The sequence below is a fragment of the Octodon degus genome, unplaced genomic scaffold, assembly GCF_000260255.1.
Source record: "Octodon degus isolate 3935 unplaced genomic scaffold, OctDeg1.0 scaffold00021, whole genome shotgun sequence".
Lineage (NCBI taxonomy): Eukaryota > Metazoa > Chordata > Mammalia > Rodentia > Octodontidae > Octodon > Octodon degus.
The window spans coordinates 15,475,478-15,491,286 of NW_004524597.1; the positions used below are offsets into that span (position 1 = coordinate 15,475,478).

Below are 15,809 nucleotides of genomic sequence, written 5' to 3' on the forward strand. Positions count from 1 at the left end.
TTTTGTGGGGAGCCTGCAGCATCCTTGGGGTCTCTCCTGTGGCTGCAGTTAGATGGTGGCCGATGCAGGGGCAGTGGGAGTGAGGTGGAGCCACAGCCAGCTTGCTGTCTCCCCTCCACACCTGGCCTCCGGTCTCCCCCGGAGCAGGTCGGGCCGGCTCGTGTCTTGGGGGCTTCGTGACCCCACAGGCTTTTCCTGTAATGACAGTGGAAGCTGTGCGGCATTTTCTGAGCTATGTCCCTTGCACTGTGTCCTGTTGTTTATAAGCTTCAGGGCTGAAGGGACCCAGACGCCACAGTTCACTTCTAGAGCATGAGGGCTGGGCGTTCCGAGTGTGGCCATATTTGCCAAGGTGGCCTTGAACAAGTACCTTAAGCTTTTGGGGCCTCAGTTTCCTTGCCTGTGAAATGTGATTACAAGAGCAGAGAGTGGAGGACCTGCCATCAGATGAATGGAGGGGTGACATGCCAAGGCCTTTGGAGGCATCTTAGTGGAAGGGAGCTGCTGAGAACTGTGACATTACATAGCTGGTAGAGCTCCACCCTGGTGCTTCCCAGCTCCCTGTTGAGGTGGACAGACAATGTTCTGTGGATGTTTGCCTCCTGTGTTTACTGCCAGGATCTTCACCACCCCCAGAGGCTCCCCTCCCCTGTGGACTGTCTTGCTGTAGAAGAGCTGATCTAGTATGCTACGCATACTCTCTGCGGCAAGAAGTCATTTCTGTGTCTTGGGGCATCTTGGCCATGTGAGCACTCTTCCCTTCATGTTGCAGATCCCCAGGGCCCCCCTGTTCTCTCCTTTAGTCCAGCAATGAGAGTTGCTTTCCAGGGGTTGTCTTCCAGGGGTTGTCTCCCAGGTTGTCACAGCAATCCTGACAGGTATCAGCAGAGGTACCATTTTGTGGGGTAGGATGCTGAGGCCAGGAAAGGTTACCTGTCCTGGGCAAATAAGCATGCTGGAGTGAAGGCCGAGTGCAGGGCCTGTCCACCTCAAGGTTTCCTCTGCTTCCACAAGCCAGCTGGCCAGCCCAGGCCCAGAAGCCCTTGGGTGCTCAGATCTCTGCCCTCTCCTAAGAGCCCCTTCCCAGCTCCACCCAGTCTCCATTTGGCCCTTCAGTTCCCACACAGCCCTCTGTATGGAGGGTGGTCCCACTGAGCAGAATGGAGGGGAACTCAGAGCGGAAGCTATAGACCAGTGTTCAATCTTGGTTCACCTGTGTGACCTTGGGACTCCCCGGGCCTCCAAGGCTCACTCCTCTCACCTGTAAAATGGGGCCATCTTAGTTACTTTTCTCTTATTACTTACTCATAACTGGGAAACCCAGTGCATAGGGAGTTTCCCGGCACAACTTAAGAGTGAAGGCACCTTGGGCTGGCCCTTAATCCTCCCAGTGGCCTGTGGCCCTGCAGCTGCAGAAGATGTGCTCTTTCCAGAAAGTCAAGCTTTCCACCATCCCATAGAGCTTCTTCAAATGACAGTAAAGCACAGAATCCAGAATGGCACCCAGGACGAGTGATACCTGTCTCCATGGTCAAGTTGCCTGTTTTTTTTTTTTTTCTTCTTCTCTGCAAAGGCCATTGGGGGTGCTTAATTTATTTGTCTTTCAAAGGATTTTTCAGTGACTGCTTGTTGACCTGCTGCCTAGTATATGCCACAGGTAGCCCATTTGTAAGCTGACGTGGCCGTAATGGGGTGGGAAAGGAGGCTGCCCTCTCTCCAGCAGCTCTGCCTGCTGTAACAAAGAGGTCAGGCCCTGAGTGAGCAGTGCTGGAACTTGGGCAGCCAGAGTGCCTACTGGAAGGAGAGACAGCACACTGGTGACAAGGTCTTTCTGTTGGGCTGCGTCACCATCACCAGCAAGGTTAACCCATCCAGGGACAGCGGACGGTGGCCAGGTGCTGTCCACGCTGGGGTGAGACACCGAAACTGAAGGCCTGAGATAATGGTGATGGTGATGCTGTTGCCACGGAGCAGTGACCCTCCACAGTCCAGGGCTTTGTGGAGGGCGCGCCCGTTCCCCTTGCTTTGAAACAGCTCTGTGTGGAGTGTTTTCATGTTGTCTTTCTATAAGAAATGGAAATAGTACAGAAGAATACAGAGTAAAACAGAAGGAAAGAAAGAAAAAGAAAGAAAGAAAAAAAGAAAGAAAAGAAGAAAGAAAGAAAAGCTCTCTTTATCCCTCTGATTCCACTGCCTTTGAGGAGGGACCACTATGAACAGTTTGGTGTTTATCCTTCCTTCAGATTTTAAAAAACTTTAATAGACTTTAGATATTGAGTAGCTTTACTTATATTGAGCAGCAACTACAGAATTCCCGTGCAGTCTCATCTCTGCTCAGCTAGCCTGACAGCAGCATCGTGTGGACCACTGTTAGAACCAATAATCTGAGACCCAGACTCCTTCAGTCTGTACCATGTGTATGATATTGACCCAGGCTCTTACGGGATATATTCACTGCCCAGCAGGATGTTTTAGTATTTACTAGATTTGTGGTGTGTGTGTGTGTGTGTGTGTGTGTGTGTGTGTGTAATTGGGCATCAAATGCAGGGTGTTTATGCTGAACTACATATCTGTCTGTCCATCCATCCATCCGTCCATCCATCCATCCATCTATCCATCCGTCCGTCTGTCTGTCTGTTCGTCCTTCCGTCCATCCATCCATGCATCCATCTGTCCATCTGTCCATCTGTCCGTCTGTCTGTCTGTCCGTCCGTCCATCCTTCCGTCCATCCATCCATGCATCCATCTGTCCGTCCGTCCTTCCATCCATCCATCCGTCCGTCCGTCCGTCCATCCGTCCATCCATCCAACCATCCATCCATCCGTCTGTCCATCTGTCCGTCCGTCCGTCCGTCCATCCATCCATCCATCCATCCTGCTAAGTTGCCCAGTTGCCCAGGCTGGGTTCAACCTTGTGATTCTCCCAGAGTGCTGAGATCACAGCAAGTGCCACCACACCCGGCTCCAGGACCTCCCCAGTGCTAAGCAAATGCTGTACGCTGTTAACCCCCAGACAATTTTTTCCTTAAGCTTCAGATGTGACGTGATTATACCCTCATGGGCAGTTACAAAGCCTCTACTGAGTCCCGTGGGCCCTCCACAGTGCCCCCTGGTGGTAGCATCATTCATGGCCACAGCACACCTCTACCAGGATGTTGTCACAGTGCATTACTGTCACCCAAGACACAGCCCTGGCCTTCAGAGCTGCACTTAGCTGTCTGCCACCCGTGGCCACTGCAGGTCAGCGGGGTGCTTGCTGCTGTTAACACAGTTGCTTCTCACCAGCACCGTTTCTGTGTCCTGTGCCTGCCCTGCATCATACCTTAGTTTGTTTTTATATCTTTCCTCACTGGTACATGGTGTGGGCCCTAATCCTCTTTGCTGACCTAAGAGCATTGCCTGGAGTGGATGGGCCTCAGTTTACCTCACTGTTCTCCTGTCAGTGAGCCTTCGTAAGGTCTGCTGATGTTCTGGTATTTGGTATGACCCTGCATGTCCTTGTACACACGCAGGTGGGCATCCTGGGGCGTGGGTTCCTGCAGGGGGACTGCTAAGTGAAGCATGCATCTGGTGGTCAGCACTTCCATGCACACAGCCCAGTTTGCTAGGAGTTCCTGCAGGTGGGTTGGCTCAGCCAGCCCTGACATGCCTGTGGGAGGAGCTGTGTTATCCTTTCTATTTGCAGACAGGGAAGCCAAATCCCTGAGAGGTAAAGTCGAGAACTCACATCACACAGTTAGAAGTGGCACAGAGCCAGCCCTCCTACCCGCTCTGCACTGTGTCACCAGGCCAGAGGTAGGCCTGGTGTCTGCACATAGACCTGCTGTGTCCAAGCTGGACATGCTGCTGGGGTCTTCTCTGCAGATAGGCAAAGGGCCCTCCTCTACTTTGCTAAGCCAGCCTTGTTTTCCTCTGTTATGTCCATGGGGCTCAGAGACACCTGGCTAGGCCCCTGTTGCTCAGCACTCTGCTGCCATTCTGAAGGGTTCCCATCCTCTCCACCCCTTCCCAGGGGCCCTGGACTGCAGTGTGTCAACTCCATCCTGAACAAGGAGGAGTGTGGAGTGCAGGACACAGGCCAGGCCTTGCCATTGCAGGGGAGCTGATCAGCCTGGGGTCCAGGGCTGACCCACGTGCCCAGCTGCGCTCATTCTTTAAGCTCTGAACTAAAGCATAGCAGGAGTTCTTGAGTCAGGAGACTCAGTATGGTGGGGTATGGGCTGTGCAGAGGGCCTGGGGTGTAAGCTCTGACCCCAGGCTCAGGCTGGCCCAGGGCTGTTGGTGGTGACCTTTCCAATGGCTCCTGTGGTCCTAAGAGCTTCCTAAAAGGTTGGCCAGTGAGTGCTGGAAAGGGCTTGGATTGAGCTCTTTGCACAGGTCAGGGTCCAGGGCCCAGAGAGGGGAGAGATGGGCTGGGGTCACACAGCAAGGCCACGGGGAGGTATGCCTACACTCCTGCTCTGCTGACTCCTGTGCCAGGACTCTGCACCTCGCTGGTTCCTCCCTCTCTCCTTTGTCTCTTCCTCCTCTGCTCCTGCTCTTCAACCTCCTTCCCTCTCCGCTGTTTTCCACTCTCTTCTTCTTTCTCTCCTCCCCTTCTGTCTTCCCCTCTGTGCCTACAGTTTGGCAAGTTGACAGTGCCTTCGCTGGCCTGGGGCACCATCCTCATGTTCCAAGGGCACTGATGCTGTGGATTGGGGGGGCTCCCACTTAGGGTGCATCTGTGCTAGGCCTGGCATTGCAGAGACACCGCAGCCCGGGGCCCAGCCCCCACCCAGGCCCATCCTGCCCACTCAGGCTGTGCTGCTCACGCAGCCTCCACCCTGGCCAGCTGGCCGCTTGGCTCCCTGCCCGGCAGCTGCTGCAGCCTGGCCCGATCTGGGCACAGGCGAGGATTTATTCTGCGTTTTCTGAGCATATTGAATTCATTCATTAAGCAGGAATGGCTGCTCTGGGATGTACACAATTGTAATTTTTTTGAAAAATGAACTCCCTGAAGTGGCCGTGGCTGGAAGGCAGAGGTGCCGAGTACCAGGTAATCCAGGAGGGTGGAGGGAGAGGGGAAGTTGGGTCATGAAGGTGACCCAGGCCTCAGAGTGCCCTGGCCACTCTGGTGCTGGGAGATCACATGGGAGCCTCTCTTCTCTTTTGGTCTCTATCTGATATGTCCCAGCGGCACCTGACATTTATTTAGTGATCCCATGTGCCAGACACTGTTGTCGGAGCTTCAGCTGTTTCAACATCCTCTGGAGCAGGTACTGTTACCCCACTTTACAGATGGGGAAGCTGAGGTTCAGGGTGCACAACCAGGTACACTAGGGGCTTTCTAGGGCTCCCTGCTTGCCTGGATCACCAGAGACTCCACTAACTTCCCACTGGGGGAGAAACAGGGAAGGCTCATCTCCTGGACCCACCGGTTCAAGACAAAGCCTAACAGTGCTAGTAATGACAGTGATGATGGATATGGGATTGTTATCTGCTCATATTCACTGGGAAGTCAGTCTCTGCTAGATATGGTTTGCATGACCCATCCTCCTAACCCTGTGTGGTAGGCTCTACCCATTGTATGGATTAGTAAGTAGAGTTCCAGAGAAGTGAAGTAAGTTACACACTTAGGAACGGATGGTGCCCAGTGTGGGTTCAAGGGGATCTGTCTTGAAAGCTTGTCCTGAATTTTTTACACCGCGTTGGGTTGCTTGGTCCTTGGAGGTCATGATGAGTAGGGTCAGTGGTCCTTCCTTTCTGCATGGTGATGGCTTTGCTGAGATTCAGCGCTGAGCACAGGGTCGGAGGTGTGGTGAGAACTCAGATGTGCTGACTGTGACTGGCTGTCCTTGGGCCACAGGATTCAGCCCAAGGGAATAACTCGATAGGTCAGGTGACCCTTTCTGTAGTAAGGGACGTTTGAGTGTGGGAAGAACACCAGCTGGGGGTCCTGGCTTTTCCCATGCTATCTGTGGGACCTCAGGCCTGTCACTCATGGCCTTTCTGCAGCCTCTCTTGGTGCCTTGGGCTCTGCAGTGACCCTGTGTGACACCTTCTGCTGAGTTCTCCCTGACCACACTGCTCCTCAGCTTGGGCCATGTGTTTGGGGACATTGTCTGGCAGCTTCACATCCAATGACTTATTTCATCTCTAAAATGGCCCAGTGGAAGAGGAGCTATTCCATTTTACAGAGAAGGAAACTGAGGCTCGAAGAGGTGATGTCTTAAGCGGGAGATTTCACAGCCCGACTGAAACTGTTTTGGGGTTTCACCTTCTGGTTCTTTCAGCTCTCCCTCTCCTCAGCCCGCAGAGGACTCAAGGTGGCCTTTTTCCTCTGGCTTCTGGCTCCCGTGAGTTTGGGATGCTTCTGCACCCAACTCCCTTCCTCTTGTAAATTCCCAGCACACACTGACCAGGTCAAGCCTCTGAGGAGTCCCGCAAGAAAGCAAACCCACTGGGTTCATCTGAGGCTGCCCCACCTGATTTGCCCTGAGCCTTCTTTTCTCAAAACATCTGCTTCTAGTCTGTGGAGCACTGGAGGGGTCTGTGGCTGGTTTTCTAGCTGTTAGGGAGTGGGCAGGGGCTCTTGTTGGACTAGGAATGACTCAGCAGTGATTTCTAGATGGCTCATGGTGAGGCCTTAGAGGATGCACTCAGCTGCAGATGGCCAAAGCTGAGCCCCATGGCAGCGCTCTCTGAAGCCAGGCAGGGGGAGCGGTCCAAGCAGGTGAGTGGGGCTGCGTGGTGTCTCTCCCAGGTCTGAGCAGCCCAATGTTGCCACCTCTCCCAGGACCAGGCAGGAGCCATGAAAGGCAGTTTGGGCCTCCAGGAATAAGAGGGGTATGTTTCCCAAGGCCTCTGCATCAGAACTTTGGGGGGCGTCCCTGGCAGAGAGCTATAGCTATTTGAATTGCATTTGCTTCTGGGGTTTCTCTTTCTGATCCATTATCATTTTGAAGGTGGGAAGTTTCAGAATGTGACCATAATCCAGTGACTCGAAGTGAGATGCTCAACATTCTGCACAGGGGAGCTCCAGAGCCATCATCCTCTGTGTGGGGTTCATCCTGCTCCACGCTGTTCTTCCTTCCCAGAAGAGGAGGCTGGGAGATGGCTCAGTAGAATAAGCGCTTGTCTGGCAAGCGCAAGGGTCTGAGTTCAATCCCCGGTTCAAAAAAAAAAAAAAAGAGGCTGGGGCTTGAGGAGCCAGCCCAATGCTGCCACCTCCCCCAGGTCTGAGCTGCGCAGGACCCAGATCCAGGCGGCTGTCTTCCGAGTGGCGCCTTCTCTTGAGGCAGCTCCGGCCCTTTCTGCTCCTCGCTTCCCTGCAGGTGGCCTCTGTCTTCACAGGGCCAGGACTGTAAATCTCTGGGTGAGGAAATGGGAACCAGATGCGCCAGTGTTATAAATAAGTCACATCATGTTGAGTAATTCAGCAACAGCACAGCTGCTGTTGGAAGGAGAAATAACTCAGTTATTAATAAAGGCAGGAGGCCACAGTAATTGATAGCAGTTGAACTCATTGTGCCAGGGAGAACAGCTAAGCTATTTCCCTCTCTGTCTCCCTGTCTCTCTGTCTCTCTGTGTCTCTGTCTATCTCTCTTTCTCTCCTGTCTCCGTCTCTCTGTCTGTCTGTCTGTCTGTCTGTCTGTCTGTCTGTCTCTCTCTCTCTCTCTGTCTGTCTTTGTGTCTGTCTCTCCCTGTCTTTCTCTCTCTGTTTCTGTTGTCTCTCTCTCACTCTCACTGAGCATCAAGCGAAAGCTTACCTTTGCAGGAGCATCAAAGAATCTAAAGCTCTAGTCCCCTCTCTTCCTCCCACCCTCCCTCCCTTCCTCGCTCTCTTTTCTCCATTGTTCTCTCTCTGCAAATCCCATCCTGCCTCTCACTAATAGAGTGGCCATGGCAAGTGACTCAGGTGAGGCAGGTTGTTCAGAGTCACCTAGGTAGGTGGGGGCCCTTTGAGCTAGGCCGGTATTTCCTAAACTGTTGTCTCATGGAGCATTCTTCTTTGGTCACATAAGTCCTAACTACTTCCCTTCTTGGAGAGGCACAAGATAAGCTTTCTGAGAAGCCCTGCAGGGAAAGAGCATATGTCCCCAAGACTTGACCAGGCTGACATAGCATCAGAATCATTTTTCCTGGTGCTTCTGATGAGTGCTCCATGAAATGATGGGAAGGACTTTGGGGCAGTGCCGCCCCGCCCTGCTCTACACCCTGCTGCTGCCATCTGAGCCTCCCCGACTCAACTCAGGCCTGCCTTTGGTATCACATTGGCTGTGGTGCAGCCACAACATAGCCACAGCATCGCCACACCATCACCACACCATCGCCACACCATAGCAAGCAGATGGTCCTCTCTGCTTTGAGGACCAAGAAGAGAGGCGGGGGATAGCAGCATGCAGGGACTCCCTCTCTCCCTGAGAGCCTTCCCCTGATCTACCCAAACTGTGGCCGGCCAGGCAGGGAAGGAGTGCGATGGGGCGGGCCCTCAGCCACGGCCATTGTTCACGGACTCAGGTGAGGTGGATTCATCGTTCATGGACTCCTTCCTTCATGCGATCACTCACTTCACAAAAGTGTGTTGTGTCTTCCTGGGGTCAGTGTGTTCCGAGGGCTGGAGACAGAGCTAGACCACACAGATCTGCTTGTGAAGGGCAGGAGGGCAGAATAGCAGGATAGTGGCTGCCCAGACTCTGGGGAAGCTGTACTGGGGTGGAAATGCTGACTCTGCCGCTCACCTCCTCTGCCGCTTTAGGGAAGAAACTCCATTAACAGAGGAGTTCGCTGAGTCTGCTCCCCACATGCCGTGCTCCCTACGTGGGTTATCTTGGAGGGTTTTGTAAGTTGGCAGGAGGAGCCATGGGAGGCTTTTGGTTAGCTCATTACTCGTGCACTGTGCCCGTGGTAGCTTTGTGAGTGGGAAGACCCAGACATTCTCTGGGACACCCTGCTCCCTTGGATGCTGGGGTCCCTGACCTTGGTGGCATCCAAGGTCTACTGTGATGTTCCTATCTTGGTGGAAGATTCTGAGTCCATGTGTGCCCTTCTTTCAGGGGAGAGGAAGAAGCCTCAGCTTGGAATCCCCTCATCTAAGTGCCCCCTACCTGCTTGCAGGTTCCCTTCCTTGCCCACGGTCTTTTCCTGCTGCTGGGCAGACCGCAGGGGGTGTCACACATCCATGTCATCATCTCATCTGGTCCTTTCAACTCTGTGGACGGGACTTGGAGATTTTATGATTCCATTTAACAGATGAATAAACTGAGCCTCAAAAAGACTATGTGTCTGAGAAACTGACAGATGGGAATGTCTGTTCCATTGGCTGTGTGCTAGCCCAATTCCACTTCACACTGCCTTGGGTGGCATCTTAGGTTTTGTGGTCTCCCTTGGGAAGATTTTGGCCACTGCCTATGCCAGCAAAGACAGAGGAATGTGAAGGGTGGACTGTTGTGTGCTAGCCAGGCCTTATGGGGCCAGGGCAGAGGACACACGCGCCTGCCCAGCCTCCTGAGTATCATCTTGGATTCATGAGCAGGGTGCCCCTTAGAAGCACTCAGCTGTCTCCCTGGTGCAGGCAGGATTTAGGCAGCCTGTGTCTCTTCTCAGCAACATCAATGGCCAATTCCCTTGCTGACTTTTCCCAGCTCGCTGAGGTCAGAAAGGTCGTGGTAGACATGGGAGACTATTTTGCAGAGCGTTTATGAACAGTGATGGGACAGGAGAGGGACAGGAAACACCCATCCAGAAAGCGACTTCCTGTCTCCTTTACTTTCGGTCCCCACCAGAAGTACAATCTTGTTCAGGATCTCTGTCGCTAATTTTACATGATCGTATAATTCCCCCCAGTGTGGCTCTCCATGGCTTCTGCAGTCTCCTCTGGTGGCCTTCCTGCCCCTTAGAGTCCAGCCACGCTGGGCTTCGTGACGTTTCTCTCCACACCATGCTCACGTCTGCCTCAGGGCTCTTGCATTGCTCTCTGAAGTACTTTCCTGGTTCTTTTAAAAAAATTAGTGGGTATTAGTTTTGCAGAATACTGGGTTTCATTTTGGCTTATTCATACATGCCTATAACATTCTTGATCATTCCCCACCGACCTGCTTTGCTCCTCACACCTCCAATCCCTTTCCTCTTCTCCTTAGTTTTCTGTTCTAAAAAAGATTTAACAGCTTTGTTTCTAGAAGGCTCCTCTGAGAGAAAACATGATATTTGACTTTTTGAGTCCAGCTTATTTGACTTAACACAACGATTTCCAGTTCCATCTATTTTCCTGAGTAGGACGTGATTTCGTTTCTCCTTATAATATTCCATCTTGTCTATGAGCCACATTTTCTTTATTCTCCATCTGTTGACAACTGCCCGAGCTGACGTCAGAGCTTAGCTGTTGTGAACTGTGCGGTGAGACACAGGAATGCCAGCGCTGCTATTGTGCACCAAGTCTAATTGTTTCCACTTCCTGGTTCTTGATGTGGCCAGCTCCTCCTCATCTTTCCAGACCAGTTCAACACCTTCCTGGACCCCTCTCGGAGCACTCTAGCTAGGGGACTGCTCCCTCAGCCTCCCTTTATCTTATCCTGTTTCTTTCCTTGCAGTGTGTGTGTGTGTGTGTGTGTGATCACCCAGAGTTACCTTATTTCTCTATGTATTCATTTGGTCATTGTCCCACTCCTTCAGTAGATCAGGTGGCACATCAGAACAGTCGCTTGGTCTGTCTTGCTCGCCCTTGGCTTCTCAGTGGTTAGCCAAGTTCCTGTCAGGTAGTAGGCATCTAGTGACTGCATGGCACTAAGCGAAGGCTCGGTGGACTCTCTGAAGTATGATCTGCAATCTGGGTGAGCAGCCGGTTGGCTGGGTGAGAGAAGTGACCACAGGTAGATGGATGGATAACTGAATATGTGGAAAGTCACCTTGTCACCAAGCACTACCTCACCCACGTTTAAAGCACTTCCCTAGGGTATTTTAAATGGTGTTGACAAAGTGAGCAAATGCAAGTGGTGAGGAAGTGGGAGCTGTGTGCCCCTGGGTAAGCCTGGCACTACCTAGGGCTCTGTCTCGGCAGGTTCCCCTGGGAGGGTGGGTGACACCAAGGCTCAGAGGCCTCAGAGGTACTCTGGGATGTGCACCCAGCCACACCTGGGTCTCACCACCACGTCTCTTCTTGGTCCCTCTTGCAGTGGGCCGGAAGCAGTTCATGCGGTTTGAGTGGGCCAACCGTGCAGCTGAGGCCCTGGGCTGTGAGTATGAGGAGCTGAACACGGCGACTTTCAAGCACCACCTGCGGCAGATCATCGAGCAAGTGACATCCGGGCCCAGCCGCTGGGGCCTCAAGGATGAGGAGCCCAGCTCAGGTACTATGCCGCTGCCTCGCCTCTGGGCCAGTCCCTGGGGATGCACTGACATTCTTTCTCTTGGCTGCCCAAGGTGTACTGTGCCTCTGTGCTGGGTGTGAGGAAGCCACTGTGGGTGGGAACCAGGGTTGTGTTTCTACCACATGGTGCTCAGCACTGTAGTCAGCTTTGCCCGGTGATGGTGAGGGTGGCTGGATCCTGGGAGGGTGCCCTGTAGAGGGCTGGGGACACTATGGATAGTGGCATGGGATGAAGGCATTTCCACTGGCAAATAAGAGTATTTGTGGAGCACTTGCTTGGAAGGGAAGACTGAACTTCCTGTCTGAGAGACAAAAATGAGGTTGGTGTGGCTGGACCAGGTTAGGAGGGTGACCAGAGGGGAGTCTTGAGGACAAGGGTGGCCCTGTCCCTGGTGGCTCATGGACCAGGCTGTGTGTCTTAGGCTGATGAGAGGCTTCAGAGGGGCTTGAGCAGGGAGGGGAAGGGCGTGATTTGGCTTTTTAAATGAAGCTCAGCCTGGACAAAGGTTTAGGCTGAGTGGGGCAAGGGACCCCCTGCTGGAGCCTATGAAAGTCACAGGTAAGAGGGGGTGGTGTTGCATCAGGAACAAGGTGGTGGAGATGGGATGCAGGGGTGGTTTCTGGGTCTTGTTTACAAACTGAGCAGAGAAGAGAAGGACCACGTGTGGCTTCTGGGACTCAGTCTGAGTGGCTGGGGATGTGAGGGAGCTCTTAAGTGACTCAGGAAGAAATGAGAGGACTTGATTCTGAACCTAGGAGGGTGTCCCAAAGCTGCAGTCTTGCCAGCCAAACACCTGGCTGTAGAGAGAGGGCAAAGGGACCTCTGGGAGCCCCTGGAGCCTCTTGAGAAGTCTTGGAGAAGAGTTTTTTGAGACAATGGAATTTGGGATTAGGGCTTGGGATCATCCTGAGCTGTGGCTTCCGGGGAATCTCTTGGGTCCTGAGAGCTGCCCCCACTTTCCAGGGACTTCAGCTGGGTGGCAGACAGCACTAGACAGCACTCTGTTGGCCTCTCATGGTTTCCTCCAGGCCTGAGTTCTCGGTGAGCTGTGGTCCACTTGCCCCTCTTCCCTAATGTGCAAGCAGGCATGGATGTGTGCACGGAGCACCTGGGCATGGATGCACACTCCTGCATCCACATGACACCAGTGTGGAGACACACAACACGTAATTACACACATGCTCAGCCACATACCACACACATGCACATGGACATACATGCTACACACATGCACAGACATCCACACATATGGCTTTGTGAGACTGAATCAGCCTCTCAGGCCCAGGTCTCAGGGGTAGACATTAAACAGGCAAGGGACTTGAAGGCTTAGGAGACATGCTGGGAAGCTTGTGTTGCCTAGCAACAGCCCCAGGAGGGGCAGAGTAAAAGGAGGGATGGGGAGTGCTTTGGGGGCTGCTGTAGGTTGCCTAGAATGTACAAGCAGAAGGATTTCTCTGGCCACTAGTGTGTGCAGCTTTGGAAGTTGGGTTTCTAATTCAGAGACTTCTCAAGAGGCAACAGGGGCTCTCGGTGGTCCCTTTGTCCTCTCTCTGCAGCCAGGGTGTTTGGTTGGCAAGGCTGCAGCTTTGGGACACCCTCCTAGGTTCAGAATCAAGTCCTCTCATTTCCTCCTGAGTCACTTAAGAACCCAAACTTAAGAGTCAGACCTTTCCATGATCCAGTCCTCTCAGTCTCCATTCTGCTTTGTTGCCTCTGGCCTAGGGACGGTTGTCTATTTTAACTGAATACACACAAGTATGTTCCCATTTAAGAAAAATGGAGACCACGACCATAATTATAGTTTTGTAAGAATTTCCATTCTTCTTGCCATTGTAGGTGGGCACTTTCTCTGGCTCATTCTATACTTACCCATACCCCAAGACAACCGTGCCTTTGCACACACGGACTGCACATGGTCTTGCCCATTTGCTACTGTGGGACATTGAAGTGGTTTCAGAAAAGTGGTCTTGTCAAAACCAGCAATCAGAAGAAGCTGTGTACGCAGGCATCATTGTTTCTCAGAATAGTTAATGAGAATAAAAGACACAGAATATAATTATTAAGCCCCAGAATATGAATAAATTATAGCTTCTGCTATAAACTTGCCAAATTTCCTCCTGGAAAATGAGAACAGCAAACATTTACTATATTTTCACCACATGCCAGACACTGGGGACTTAATACCAAAAAACCCAAGGACAGTCACTAACTTCAGGGCACTCCCAGCCACATGGGGGAGACACAGTTTAGTAAAATAATCACACAAGCAAATAGTTGGCTGCAGTTGTGTTGTATAAAAGCTAGTAAGGTTGGAAACTGGCCTCATGGTGGTGGTGGTAATCAAGGAAGGCTTCCATGAAGAGGTGACTGTGTTAGCTTTCCATGACTGTTACAGAATACTTGAGACAACAAACTTAAAAAGAGAAAAGGTTTATTTTAGCTTACAGTTTTAGAGGCTCTCATCCCTGGTGGCTTGGCCCCATTGCTTTTGGGCCTGTGGCAAGGCAGCATTTTTTGGCGGGGAGCATATGGCAGAGGAAGCCTCTCACCTCATGGTGGTCAGGACAAGAGGTGAGGGAGGGAGAGCTTTGGGCAAGAGACCGGGGTCTCACTGACCCCTTCAAGGGCATAACCTCAATGGCCGGAGACCTCCCACTACAGCCCCCCTCCTGAAAGTTGCATGTCCTCCCAGTCGGTCCCTGGACTAGGGACCAAGCCTTTAATACACTGACCTGTGGGAGACATGGCAGATCCACATGGTGGCAGCGACCTGTAAGTCGAGACCTGAGGAAGGAACAGGAGAACAACTTAGAGAGTAATAGGGCCAGGATGTGTGAGGAGACACTTGGCCTTTGTCCTAAGAACAGGGACAAACTCCTTCAGCAAGGGAGCAGTGTGGTTGGGGAGGGGACATTTCTGCAGTCATGTGACCTCTGCCACTTGGCAGTTCTGGTCTGGACCGTGGGCACCGCTGTGAGCACAGGACCTTGACCTCGCCTCTCTCCCATCTCCAGGGCTCAAGATGACAGGCACAGAATGCGTGGCAGGCATGGCGTCAGGCCTGTACCAAGAGCTCTTTGCGGCTGTGGTCTCGCTCATCAACAGGTAATGGGGCCTTTGGTCCTGCATGGAGTGGGCATCTTGCCATAGAGCGGTTTTTTTTTTTCATGTTTCTTATGTAAATCATATTTAAATACAATTTTAGAACCACATTTAGATATATTTTACAATTTGTTAGCTGTAGGCATCCATTCTTCTGTCTCATAATCTGCCATGGAGCAGTTTTGCAGAGTGGTATTTTTTTCCTTTACCAAGGAGAACTGTTTTTTTTTTTTAATTTATTTTGTGAAAATCCTCCACAAAATTTCATAACAAAATAAGAGAATAACAATAGTGAAATTTGAAGACATCGTGCAATACAGCAACTACTGTTGAATTCCTATTAGTTTGTATAGCAAATTTTCTATTCTTTCTGTTGCTGTTTTTTTATTACTATTTTATACTCTTTAAAAAATAAAAAAAAATACTAACAAAAAATAAACAATAGTAGATACACTATCTTCAAAATAAGTTACTCAAGGTGAAAGACACAAACTACAGAGTGGTATTTTTGGAATAAGCAAGAGGATTTTCAGCGGGCAGTGCTGGGTTTAAGTCCACTGTAGCTGTCCACGCGCTGGCTGTGCCACCCGAGCACATCCTTTCACCTCTGGGACCTCCTTTACACACCTGCAAAATAGCTGTATTCCCCTAGTTAGAGGTGAGGATTACAAAAAAAAAGAAGAAATCATGCATCAAACTGAGTAACAGTGATAATATAAAAATAGTAGTAATAAAACCTGATGCCTTTTAGGTGCCTACTAAAAATTGAGAACAAAGAACTCTGATGGTTTAATTTGCCTCAAATTCTGTAGTCTCACATCAGAACGGACATGAGGAGGCGGGGGCTGCACCCTGGCCTCAGGCCTGCAGTCTCCCCGGACAGTCCCCCCAGTCATTCATATCGTTTATTTGTCTTATTTTTCTTTCTGGGAACAGAGAGTAACCAACATGTAATTTGGGGGTGACTGTGTCTACAGGGTGCCTCTTTGGGCTGTGGGTACCTGGGGCCTCATCTTGCATCTTCGGAGTTCGTCTTTGGAAATGCGTTAAGTGGTTCCAGTGGGGCTACTGGAGAACATGGACAGGGGCTTCCCTGCCCCCTCGCGGGGAGCAGGAGCGCAATTACGCTTACGGAATCCTGTGAAAGGACGGGGATGAGGCGCACAGCCATGGACAGCCAGGCTGTCCGAATTGGTGCAGGCCTGGCATGAGCCCCTCTGTTGGTTGCCAGCAGAGTCACTGCCACCAGAGAGTGCAGGTCCACGATCCGGAAGTGGAGGGGATTGGTGAGCTGGGAGGGGTGCGGAGGTGGAGGGTGAGCTCAGGTGCTGGAGTCCCCTTAGCCTGCAGGGTAACCGCCCC

At 51.8% G+C, this 15,809-nt stretch overlaps 1 protein-coding gene across 3 annotated transcripts in view; it reads left to right on the plus strand.

Moving 5' to 3' along the window:
* Window positions 1-15,809, plus strand: part of Myo18b (myosin XVIIIB) — a 279,250-nt gene that overhangs the window by 57,036 nt on the left and 206,405 nt on the right. For all 3 annotated transcript variants that reach the window (XM_023711848.1, XM_023711846.1, XM_023711845.1), the window contains 2 exons: window positions 11,151-11,324; window positions 14,360-14,450. In XM_023711848.1, coding sequence (XP_023567616.1) covers window positions 11,151-11,324; window positions 14,360-14,450 — 265 coding nt within the window. The remainder of the gene's footprint in view (window positions 1-11,150; window positions 11,325-14,359; window positions 14,451-15,809) is intronic.